Source organism: Notamacropus eugenii, chromosome 7 (assembly GCF_028372415.1).
Source record: "Notamacropus eugenii isolate mMacEug1 chromosome 7, mMacEug1.pri_v2, whole genome shotgun sequence".
Taxonomy (NCBI): Eukaryota; Metazoa; Chordata; class Mammalia; order Diprotodontia; family Macropodidae; genus Notamacropus; species Notamacropus eugenii.
The window spans coordinates 61,174,517-61,186,280 of record NC_092878.1 but is presented as its reverse complement, the minus strand read 5'-3'; the positions used below and the strand labels follow the sequence as shown (position 1 = coordinate 61,186,280).

The 11,764-nt window shown below is 39.1% G+C and overlaps 1 protein-coding gene across 1 annotated transcript in view; it reads left to right on the top strand.

Annotated features, from left to right (window-relative positions):
* The first annotated feature begins 24 nt into the window (after nt 1–24).
* Nucleotides 25–11,764, top strand: part of VIPAS39 (VPS33B interacting protein, apical-basolateral polarity regulator, spe-39 homolog) — a 36,109-nt gene continuing 24,369 nt past the window's right edge. The window contains exons 1-2 of the mRNA XM_072623227.1: nt 25–264; nt 6,275–6,367. Coding sequence (XP_072479328.1) covers nt 6,275–6,367 — 93 coding nt within the window. The 5' untranslated portion in view covers nt 25–264. The remainder of the gene's footprint in view (nt 265–6,274; nt 6,368–11,764) is intronic.

Below are 11,764 nucleotides of genomic sequence, written 5' to 3'. Positions count from 1 at the left end.
GTCCCGTGCCCACCCGTCCTGAGCAATTATGTTTCTGGGCGTTGTAGTCCTCAGGACCGAAGTCGAGGGCGAGCCGGGAAAAGGAGGGGAAGAGAGGAAAACGACAACTTCCAGCATGCCCTGCGGCCGGACCCCCTCCCGAGACGGTTCTCTCGTCCCTCTTCCCATGATCTCTCGGCTGCGCTGGGTGACGGCAAAGACTCGGCGGGCTGAGGTTGAGTGACTGCAGCCGAGTCCTGAGAGGGAGGGGCTGATGCGGAAGAGGTAAGGGGTTCAGGCCGCCCGTGGGCCCCCTGGCCCTTCGCTTCCCCCGCTGGCCGCGGCGCACGTCTTCCTGCCCCTACCTGACGTTCCCTGGCCCCCTCCTCAACCTGACGTGCCCTCCCTTCACGTCCTTCTGGGGGTCCCCCGCCCTCCCCCCTCAGCTGCGGATTGAAGGAAGGAGAGAGGAGAGAAAGGGGGATCCCGAGGGAAGGCGCGGGCTGCCGAGCCCCCCTCCCCCAAGATCTACCCCTTCCTATCCCCCAGTTTTCGCCCCACCCCGAGTTTTCCCCTCTGCCCACTCCTGGCTCCTGCGGGCGGGTGGGGACGTGGCCTCTTTGTAGAGTTGTCTAGACAGCAAGCTTCGGCCAGGTATGAGGTGAGGAAGTGGATAGAGCCCAGAATCAGCAAGACCCGAGTTCAAGTCCAACCTCAGACGCTTAGCTTTGATTCCTGAGCAAGCCGCTGCCCCTCTGTTTCCTCCTCTGTAACACGGGAATAAGAATAATAGCGCCCACCTCCCAGGGTTATTGTGAGGATAAAACGAGGTGTTTGGAAAGGGATTTCCGAGCACTATGTAAGTTCTTTAGTACCTGGTAACAATCTGGGAGATAAGTACTGTTAGTATTCCCATTTTAAAGAGGAGGAAACTGACCCGTATAAAAAGGTTAAGTGTCTGGAAAGCTAATTTGGACCTAGATTTAGCGCGGTTCCACCAAGCTGCCTTTGCCGGTGGTTAGTAAACGTCGGATGTGAGATTCAAAGGCAGGTATTTCCTGAGCCCCGAAGTCCAGCGCTGTTGTAGTGATCTAGTGCAACGAAAAGGCCAGGGAACTGGAAGTCAAGACACATGAGTTCTAGTCCTTGCACCACTGATTTAAGAATGTTAGACACATCTCCCAGGCCTCGCATTCCTCCTGTGTGGATAAGATGAATTCTAAGGACCTTTCCTATACTTAAGATTCACAGGATTTTATTTTTAAAATTTTAAAATGCTTTTTGGGTAATGCTTCTCAATGATTTCCCCCCTCCACCCACTATAGAACTGAACCTTTTTAGAAAAAATTTGTCTTGTTTTTTTCCCTCACCTCTGTTTCCCAGTATATTCCTCCCTCTTCCTTTTTCCACAGAGCCATCCATTTTAATGGAAAATAACAGTTGATCAAACTTACCAACACATTGACCAAATTGAACATTATATGCAGTATTCCATACACATTGTCCCATACCCCTGCAAAGAAGGAAAGCTGTGCATTCTTCTTTGTCTTCTTCCAGACCGAGCTTAGTCATAATTTCAAAGCATTCAGCTTTGATCGTTTTGTTCTTATCATTCTTTGAATTTACAGTGTTGTATCACGTATTTTGTTTTCCTGCTTCTGCTTACTTCACCTTTGCTGTTCAGTTTTTCAGTCCTGTCCCACTTTTCATGACCTCATTTGGGATTTTCTTGGCAATGATAATGGAGTGATTTGCCATTTGCCAGCTCTTTTTACAGATGAGGAAACTGAGGCAAACAGGGTTAAGTACTTTGCTCAGCGTCATTCAGCTAATAAGTATCTGATGCCAGATTTGAACTCAGGAAGAGTTCTGACTCCAGGCCTGGTACTCTATCCACTGGGCCACCTTGGTGCCCCATTACTTCACCTTGCATCAATTCATATGAATTTTTTACATATTTCTCTTTATCTTTTCTTTCATGTAATATTTCATGGCATTCACATGCCAGAATTTCCTATTCCACAATTGGTGGACTTTATTTTCAATTCTTCACTACTATAAAAAGTACCACTACTAATGTTTTGGTATCTATGGTACCTTTTGGGATAGATACTTAGCAGGGAGATCTTTGGGTCAAAGGGAATAGACATTTTAGTCCATTTCTCATTATAATTCCAAATTGCTTTCCAGAATGATCAGACCAGTTCACACTAACATTATTTAATATAATGTCTATCTTTCTGCACATCCTCCAGCATTGACTATTTATATCTTATGTGATTTTTGCCAATTTACTGAGCATGAGGGGAAACCTCAGTTATTTTTAGTTACATTTCTCTTATTATTAGTGATTTGGATCACTTTACAGGATCTTAGAAATAATAGCTGAAAGAATACATGATTTTGAGTTAGAGGATTGGAGTCAGGTTGGAATCCTGGCTCTTCTATTTTCTAGGTACATGAACTTGGACAAATCACATAACTTCACTGGGCCTCAGTTTCATTGTCTGCAAAATGGAACGGTTAGACTAGAGGGTTCTTCCATCTCTAGATCTTGTAAACTCAGAGTTGGGAAGTATGTTAGAGGGCTTTTAACAGGAAGTGCCCAGCTCCTTATCTTGACTGAGATCCCTGGTCTAAATCCTTTGGTCACCTTTGAAAAGTATTTTCTGAAACTTCCCATGAATTTTTTGTTGTGTTTTGAGACAGAAACTTTATATTCTTTTATTATTTTACTGTTCCAAATTCTTTTATTCTATTTATTTTATTTCTATTATTTTGCTCTTCTTTGTTATTTTACTGTATCTTGATCTATTGTCTTTCCATCATCCTCTTTCCACATTGGTTGGTATTCCTTTATACTGTCTTCATCTTCAATAGCTACATCCCTGATTTCTCTGGTAGTATACTATTATGCCACTTACAGACTCTCAAAAAAGTCCTTGTCAGTGAAATGACAGAAAATAAAAAGACTTTTAAGCATTACAGATCATAAGTGTGCAGACTTTAACTTCCCCTCCATTTGCAGACTGTACCCTTGGTGCACAGTGTCCTTGGGACTCTTATAGTTTCACTTGCTAAGGAAGTGATAGTTTTGATTTTTACCCAGAGTGCTTATTAAGTTCCCATAGTCAATTTGACTCCCTCAAATCAAATCTACAACTCCCCTATCAGGTTAGTGTAATTAGACTCTAAAATGCCTGTGGCCACCAGAAAAACAGCTTAAGCTGGACTGATGCTAACTTTCCACAAATTTCACTTTGATGAATGCTTCCTTAGAGGGCTCTCGAAATGCCCAATAACAGGCAAGCAGAGTTGGATGTTCTTGGAGCTGCTGTTCTTTGCTTGCTAGTCTGTATGTACATATAAATTTTTTTGCTCTTAAGTTCTTGGCTTATGTGCTATAGTTTTCCAGGAACTCCTCTAAGCCAATTGCCATTAATGGTTTAGGGTTGCATTGTAGACAGAATTTCCTGTTTGTGGGTAAAACTTTCCTTTTTTGATGGGCGCCTTTTTGGTGTATGCCTTGCCAATATGGGTTTTTAACATGTTTTTTTGCCATTCAAAAGCCTGACTTCCCAAACATTTAGAATACAATTGAAAGTAAATTAAATGGGACTGAACATTCAGGAACAGCTAGGGAAATACTATTTGCTGTGTAGTAGTCATTCAGTTAGTTAGCACTGATTGCCTAGTTCGTGCATTCAGAAAGAGTTATTGTGGTAGCCTTCTTTCTTGTCCTTTTAGTCTATACTTATTTACTGCCTTTATTTTGTTTGTTTGGACCAGATTGGTGATTTCATAAGTTTCAGGAGCTTATGATGAGGAACTTCTGAAACTTCTCTATCTGTGCTGATCTGTGACATTTTCTCTGCAGCTTGCAGAATTTCCTAGGGCCATTGAGAGATTATAACTTGCTTAGTGTCACACAGCCAGCATACGACAGAAGCAGCCTTAAACCCAGGTCTTCTTGATTCTAGACAACTTTGTCCACCTCTGCCCACTTGCTCGTCTCTCCATTTTAGGTTCTTTTTAGCTCTATGTGTGTCTTTTTCCTCAGGTTGAGGGTAAGCTCCTTGAGGTTATTTCTTCTTTGCATTTCTCTCAGAATCTATCCGAACATTTTGAATGTGGTAGATACTTGACCAATATCTACTGTCTGATGCAATAGTTGTGATACATTGCAGAGCACTGGCCCTGGAGTCAGGGTACCTGTATTGATATCCAGCTCTGACATTTGTGTATCCCTGAACACAAAGAAGTCATCTGACCTTTTTGGTTGTCAATTTCCTCATCTATAGAATGAGGAGTTTGAACTAGAATCTCGTCCTTAATAAAATAATAATAATTCAATATAAAATAAATAAAATAATATGGTCCTTAATGAAAGGATTTGTTTTATGAAGTTTGGACTCAGTCAGAGGGCCACACTTGAGGACCTAGAGGGCCATATGTGGCCTCAAGGCCACAAGTTCCTCACCCCTGGACTAGATAACCTGAGGTCCCTTCCAGTCCAAAATTGTGTGATGTTAGGCAGTCACTTAGCCTCTCTTGGTCTCAGTTTCCTTATGTGTAAAAAAAGAGGTTATATAAGATTGGCAAACATGACAGAACAAGAAAATGATAAATGCTGGAGAGGATGTGGGAGAGTTGGAACACTATTTCATTGTTGGTGGAGCTGCGAGCGCATCCAACCATTCTGGAGAGCAATTTGGAACTATGCCCAAAGGGCTACAAAAATGTGCATACCCTTTGACCCAGCAATATCGCTACTAGGACTATATCCCCAAGAGATCATAAAAATGGGAAAGGGTCCCACATGTACAAAAATATTTATAGCAGCACTCTATGTAGTTGCCAAAAACTGGAAGTCAAGGGGATGTCCATCAATTGGGGAATGGCTGAATAAATTATGGTATATGAATGTAATGGAGTACTATTGTGCCATAAGAAATGATGAACAAGAAGACTTCAGAGAGGCCTGGAAGGACTTATATGACCTGATACTGAGTGAAAGGAGCAGAACCAGGAGAACTTTATGCACAGCAACGATCACAGTGTGTGAGAGTTTTTTCTGGTAGACTTAGATTTTTGTAATAACACAAGATCTTCTTACAAAAAAAAAAAAAATCCCAATGGTGGTTCTCAAGGCAAAATGCCTTCCACACTCAGAGAGAGAAATATGGAAGTCACTCACATAATGTAACAGATCATGTTTGTGTATGTGTATGTGTTTGTGTATCATGTTCTGATTTGTTGTACGATTTCTTTCATTTATCTTAGTCTGACTACATAGCATGACTATAGTGAAAATATACTCAATAGGAAAGTATATGTAGAATCTATACAGAATTGTATGCAGTCGTGGGGAGGGAAGGGGAGAGTGGGGGGTGGGGGGGGGATAAAATCACAATTGTATGGCAGTCATTGTTAAACATTAAAAAATAAAAAAAATAAAAAAAAAAAGAGGTTGACCTAGGTGACCTCTGTTGTATATATCTGTGACCTGGGGATGAGTTAAAACTTCAGTGGATTGTATTGCATTTATGTTGAAGAGCCAGTGAATCATCTATGTGTAAGTAATAGATGCAGAGATTCTGCCATCAGGAGTGGGGAAGGTAACAATACTCATAGCAACAAAAATTGCTAGGATTTCTCTTGTGCTTTAAGGTTTGCAAAATGCTTCCCATGTGTTAACTCATGTGATCCTCACAACAACCCTTGTGAGGTGGGTACTATTATTATTATTCCCATTTTTCAGATCAGGAAGCTAAGGATAGGAGGGGTAAAATGACTTGCTCAGGATCATTCAGCTATTAAGTATCTGAGATGGAATTTGAAGGCAGGCCTTTCTGACTCTAAGTTATATACTTTGTTTCTTTCATCACCTTATTACTTAGGTTTTCTAGGCAAGTGTATCTTTGCCAAGTTGTCTCATCTCACCCTGCTTTCCAAGAATCAGGAGTGAAAAACAAAACAAAACAAACTTCTAGTGCTTTAGAATAAATTCTGGGGAATCAGAGGGGCATATATATCTTTTTTTTCCTTATGTAGTTCAAATCTAGATAATGCTTTAATACTGACAAAGCACTTTCCTCACAAAAGCCCTATTAGGTTGCATAAGTATTACTATCCCCATTTACAAATGTAACTTACAGAGGAAGTAAAATGGGTTCTAATAGCTAACACAAGTCAGATCTTCAGTTAAATTCCTGGACTTCTGACTATATTTGAAACATTCTTTCCACATCACCAACCTGCTTCTCTAAGACTGTTTCTTTTCTCCCTGCCTCAGATGAATCGGACAAAAGTTGATGAGGAAGAGTACTGGCACAGCTCCAAGTTCAAGGCTTTCACGTTTGATGATGATGATGATGAACTCTCCCAGGTAGGTGGCCAAGGACACGACGGACATGGAACAGACTTGGAAGTATAACTGTTCTCCTGAATGCAAGCCAGAAATTCACTCTATTAGCATCTAACTGACCTTACTCTTAAAACCAGCTTCCATAGAGGTTTCTGTCCAGCAAGTAACAGACTGACCTTGGACAGGTTACTTATTATCTCTAAGTCTCAATTTTCTCATCTGTTAAATGAAGTTGAACTAAATGATTTCCGAAGTTTCTTCTAACTTTCACACTGAATTCTACGAAATTCCCAGTGTGGAAGATGTTCGAGGGCATAAAATGTAGAAAATACAGAGAAGTGTTAGGAAAGAATTAATAGGAAGAAAAAAGACCAACTTTTCTATTAAATTTTTATCGATATTTAAACATTTTGTATTTCTTACTATATTCCACTCTCCTTCCCCCTCCCAGAGAGCCAACTCATTAAAAAAAATTTAAAAGAACAAGTTAAAAAAGATCAGCATATTAAAAAGGTACCGTTGTGTGAAGTGTTCCATACTCATAGCCTCCCCTTCTACAGAGAAGCAGGTGCAGTGTCTTCTAATATCTCTTTTTGGAACCCGACCTTGATCGTTATAATCTTGCACTATTCAGCTACAATTACTTTATTCTTTTTCTAAAAAAAAAAAATAGATATTTATTGCTATCTTTCATTTTTATGTTGCTTAGGTTTCTCCTGTACCTCTCCTCTACCTGTTCCCCAGAGAATGACCCTTTATAGCAAAGGATCTGATTTTTAAGAAAAAGAGGCAGCAAAAGAGTCAAGAGGAGGTGTTTTATTTCTTCTTTGGGGGTCAAGCTTTCTAATTTGGCAAAATTTTTTTTGAATCATTCTTTGGCTGTTCTCTCCAATTACATTTTTGTCATTGTGTAGGTACTTTTCTTGGCTCTGCTTCAGTTTGTATCAGTTCTTCTGATTCCATGCTTCTCTGTATCCTTCACATTTGTCATTTCTTACAACCCATTAATATTGTTATATTCCTGTGCCACAATTTGTTTCAAATCAACCTACTTTGTTTCTACTTCTTTGCTCCCCCCAAAAAGTGTTCTTGTAAATATTTTGATGTGTATAGGGTATGTGTGTGTGTGATCGACCTCCTTTGGCATATACGAGGAGTGGAGTTTATGAGTCAAAAGGCATGAACTTTTAAAATAACTTTCTTTGAAGAATTTCAAATTGCTTTCCAAAATGGTCTAATGAATTCATAGTTCAAATGGTATCTCCCCACAACCTCACCAATCTTGACTATTTACATCTTTTGTCATCTTTGCCAGTTTGCTGGGTGTCAGGTGAAACCTCTGGGTTGTTTTGATTTGCATTAGTCTTATAATTAGTAATTTGGAACATTATCACATACCTGTTAATAGTTTGCATTTCCTCTTTTGAGAACTGTTCTTATCCTTTGACCACTTTGGGAAGTGGTCTTACATATTTCTATTAGTTTTCTATATGTTTGGATTGTTTTTCAGTCATGTTTGACTCTTCATGATCCCATTTGGGGTTTTCTTGGTGAAGGTATTGGAGTGGTTTGCCATTTTCTTCTCCAGTTCATTTTACAGATGAGGAAACTGAGGCAGAGAGGGTTAAGTGACTTGCTCAAGGTCACACAGCTAGTAAATGTCTGAGAGCAGATTTGAACTCAGGAAGCTGAGTCTTCCAGACTCCAAGCCTAGCATTTTATCTGCTGTGCCACCGTAGCCCCATATGTTTGGATATTAAACCCTTATTTGAAATATTTGACATAAAGAGTTTTCTTTCTCAGGCAACCACTTCTCTCTACATACTATTGGCACTGATTTTGTTCACATAAAACAATTTTTCTTTTTAAGAAAAAAGGGTCTCAAGTTTTTATTTAGATAGATTCATTCTTGAGTGAGAATTAAATTCAGTCAGCAGTCATAAGCGTCTTCTTTGCATAAGGCACTGTGTGAGGTAGGAATACAAAGAAAAACAGTAATCCTTGTTTTCAATGAGCATGCATTCTAATAAAGGGATATAATATATACATATACATACATATATATACATATATATACACACACACATACAGTTAGGTGTGTCACTGGTAGTTCATGGTATAAACATGATAGTCCAGTGAGAGGCAAAGTATTAATAACTTGGAGGATCAGAAAAGACTTCACACAGGAGTTGGTCTGGAAATAGACTAAATATTCTAAGAAACAGAAGAAACAGAGATTGGAGTTTTTCTAGGCATGGGGGACAATTGGAGATCAAGTTCTAAGTTTGGGGACCAGCTAGTAGGATCATTTGTTTAGAATGTTGTTTACGTAAAGGGAAATAAAATGAAATTAGATAAACAAAGATAGATTGAAGGCAGAGGAAGTTTTATTTTTCCTGGAGACAATAGGGACCCACTGAAGCATTTTGAGCCAGCCAATGACTTAGTTAAACTGTGGCTTAGAAATATAATTTTGGACTTTCAAACACAAGAATGAAGAGAAGCATGAAAAGGTGAACAGCAAAGAGAAGTCGTAAGGGACTTACTAAAGTTGAACTGTTTACATTCCTACATGGAAAGACAATATTTGTAACTCTTGAAACTTTTCAGTATCTGGGTACTGGGTGGGATTACACACACACACACACACACACACACACACATGCACATGCACACGCACACACACATAGAGACAGAGTGCATCGAATGAACTGAAGAGGATGGGATCATATCTTAAAAAAATGAAATCGAGCAGTGAGAGAGAAATATATTGGGAGAGGAGAAAGGGAGAAATGGAATGGGGCAAATTATCTCTCATAAAAGAGGCAAGCAAAAGACTTATTAGTGGAGGGATAAAGAGGGGAGGTGAGAGAAAAGCATGAAGTTTACTCTCATCACATTCCACTAAAGGAAGGAATAAAATGCACACTCATTTTGGTATGAAAACCTATCTTACAATACAGGAAAGTGGGGGATAAGGGGATAAGCAGGGTGGGGGGAATGATGGAAGGGAGGGCATGGGGAGGAGGGAGCAATTTGAGGTCAACACTCATGGGGAGGGACAGGATCAAAAGAGAGAATAGAAGTAATGGGGGTCAGGATAGGATGGAGGGAAATATAGTTAGTCTTATACAACACGACTATTATGGAAGTCATTTGCAAAACTACACAGATTTGGCCTATATTGAATTGCTTGCCTTCCAAAGGGAAGGGGTGGGGAGGGAGGGAGGTAAAGAAGTTGGAACTCAAAGTTTTAGGAACAAGTGTCGAGTACTGTTCTTGCCACTAGGAAATAAGAAATGCAGGTAAAGGGGTATAGGAAGTTATCTGGCCCTACAGGACAAAAGAGAAGATGGAGACAAGGGCAGAGAGGGATGATAGAAGAGAGAGCAAATTGGTGATAGGGGCAATTAGAATGCTCGGTGTTTTGGGGTGGGAGGAGGGGACAAAAGGGGAGAAAATTTGGAACCCAAAATTTTGTTAAAATGAATGTTAAAAGTTAAATAAATAAATAAAAGAAAAAAAGAAAAAAAAAGAAATATAATTTTGGCAATTGGATGGATTGGAAGAGGGAAGGAACTGGAAGTAGGAAGCACAGTTAGGAGGCCATTGCAATAATCCAAACTAGAGATGATGAAAATTTGAATTAGAGTACTGGCTTTGTGAGTAAAGAGAAAAGGATGGATGTGTAATATATTGTAGAAGTATAATCAACAGCATTTGCACCTGATTAGATATGGGGGAAAGTCAATGAAGAGCTGAGCTTCTGACGCTGGATAAGTGGAAGGATGATGATACACAATAGAACTAGGGGGAAAAATGTGTGTGAGGAAGAGAGAAAGGATTAGGGCAAAATAGACTGTTTTGGATATGTGACATCCGTATGGAAATATTTATACAGCATGCATTTGGTAATTTGAGACTGGAGCTAAAGTTATGGTTGTATACATAGATTTGGGAGTTATCTGAATAAAGATAATAATTGAGCCCCTGAGAGAGAGGAATAGAAGACCCAGAGGGTTACACTAAAAAAAAAAAAAAAAAAAAATGTTCAAGAGGAATGAGGGGAGGGAAGAATGGAAAAATAAGATATTAAGATCAGAAGAGAATTTTAGACTTCTGGATCATGGGAGCACCATCTTTTTTTTGTGATTTAATATTTTTTTTGCCCATTTATGTGTAAAAACAATTTTTACATTTTAAAAACTTTTTTAGTTCCAAATTCCCTCCCTTTCTCCCCCTCCCCTGAATTGAGAAGACAAGTAATTTGATATACATGGGCAGTCATGCACATTTCTACATTACTCATGTTGTGGGGAAAAAACACCAACCTAAACAAACAAACGAAAAATAAAGTAAACAGGAACGTTAATGCATTCTTGTTAAAGTTGTGAACTGATCCAGCCATTCTGGAGAGCAGTTTGGAACTGTGCCCAAAGGGCTATAAAACTGTTGACCCAGCAGTACCACTTCTAGGGCTATATCCCAATGAGAGCATAAAAACAGGAGAAGGACCCACATGTATGTAAATATTTATAGCAGCTTTTTTGTCTTGGCAAAGAGTTGGAAATTGAGGAGATGCTCATCAATTGGGAAATGGCTGAACAAGTTGTGGTATATGAATACAACAGAATACTGTTGTGCTGTAAGAAATGATGAGCAGGCAGACTTCAGAAAAACCAAATTATGATTCAGTTCAATTCATTCAGTATGAATTGATGCTGAGTGAAATGAGCAGAACCAGGAGAACATTGTACACAGTAACAGGCGCGCTGTGCAATGATTAACTTTGATAGATTTAGCTCTTCTCAGCAATGGCAGGATCTAAGACAACTCCAAAAGACTCATGATGGCAAATGCTATCCATATCCAGGGAAAGGACTTTCGAGTCTGAATACAGATGGAAGCATACTCTTTGCTCTCCTTTTATTTTGTTATTTTGTTTCTTCTATCTCATCCTCCTATTAGTTCTGATTCTTCTTTACATCATGACTACTATGAAAATGTTTAATATGACTGTATAAGTAAAGTCTGTGTGGAATTGGACACTGTCTTGAGGAAGTGGAGAAAATTTAAAACTCAAAATCTTATGGCAGTGAATGTTGAAAACTAAAAATAAATAATTTTTTAAAAAGAAAAATAAAGAAAAAGTATATTTTGATCTGTATTCAGACTCCATCAGTTATTTTTCTGGAGATGGAGAACATTTTTCATCTTAAATCCTTCAGAATTATCTTAAATCATTGTATTGCTGTAAATAGTTAAGTCATTCATGATCTTAGTACAATATTGCTGTTACTGTGTACAATGTCCTCCTGGTTCTGCTCATTTCATCTTGTATCACTTCATGTAAATTTTTCCTTGTTTTTTTAAGAGCATTCAGGTCATCATTGCTGATAGCATAATAGTATTCCATCA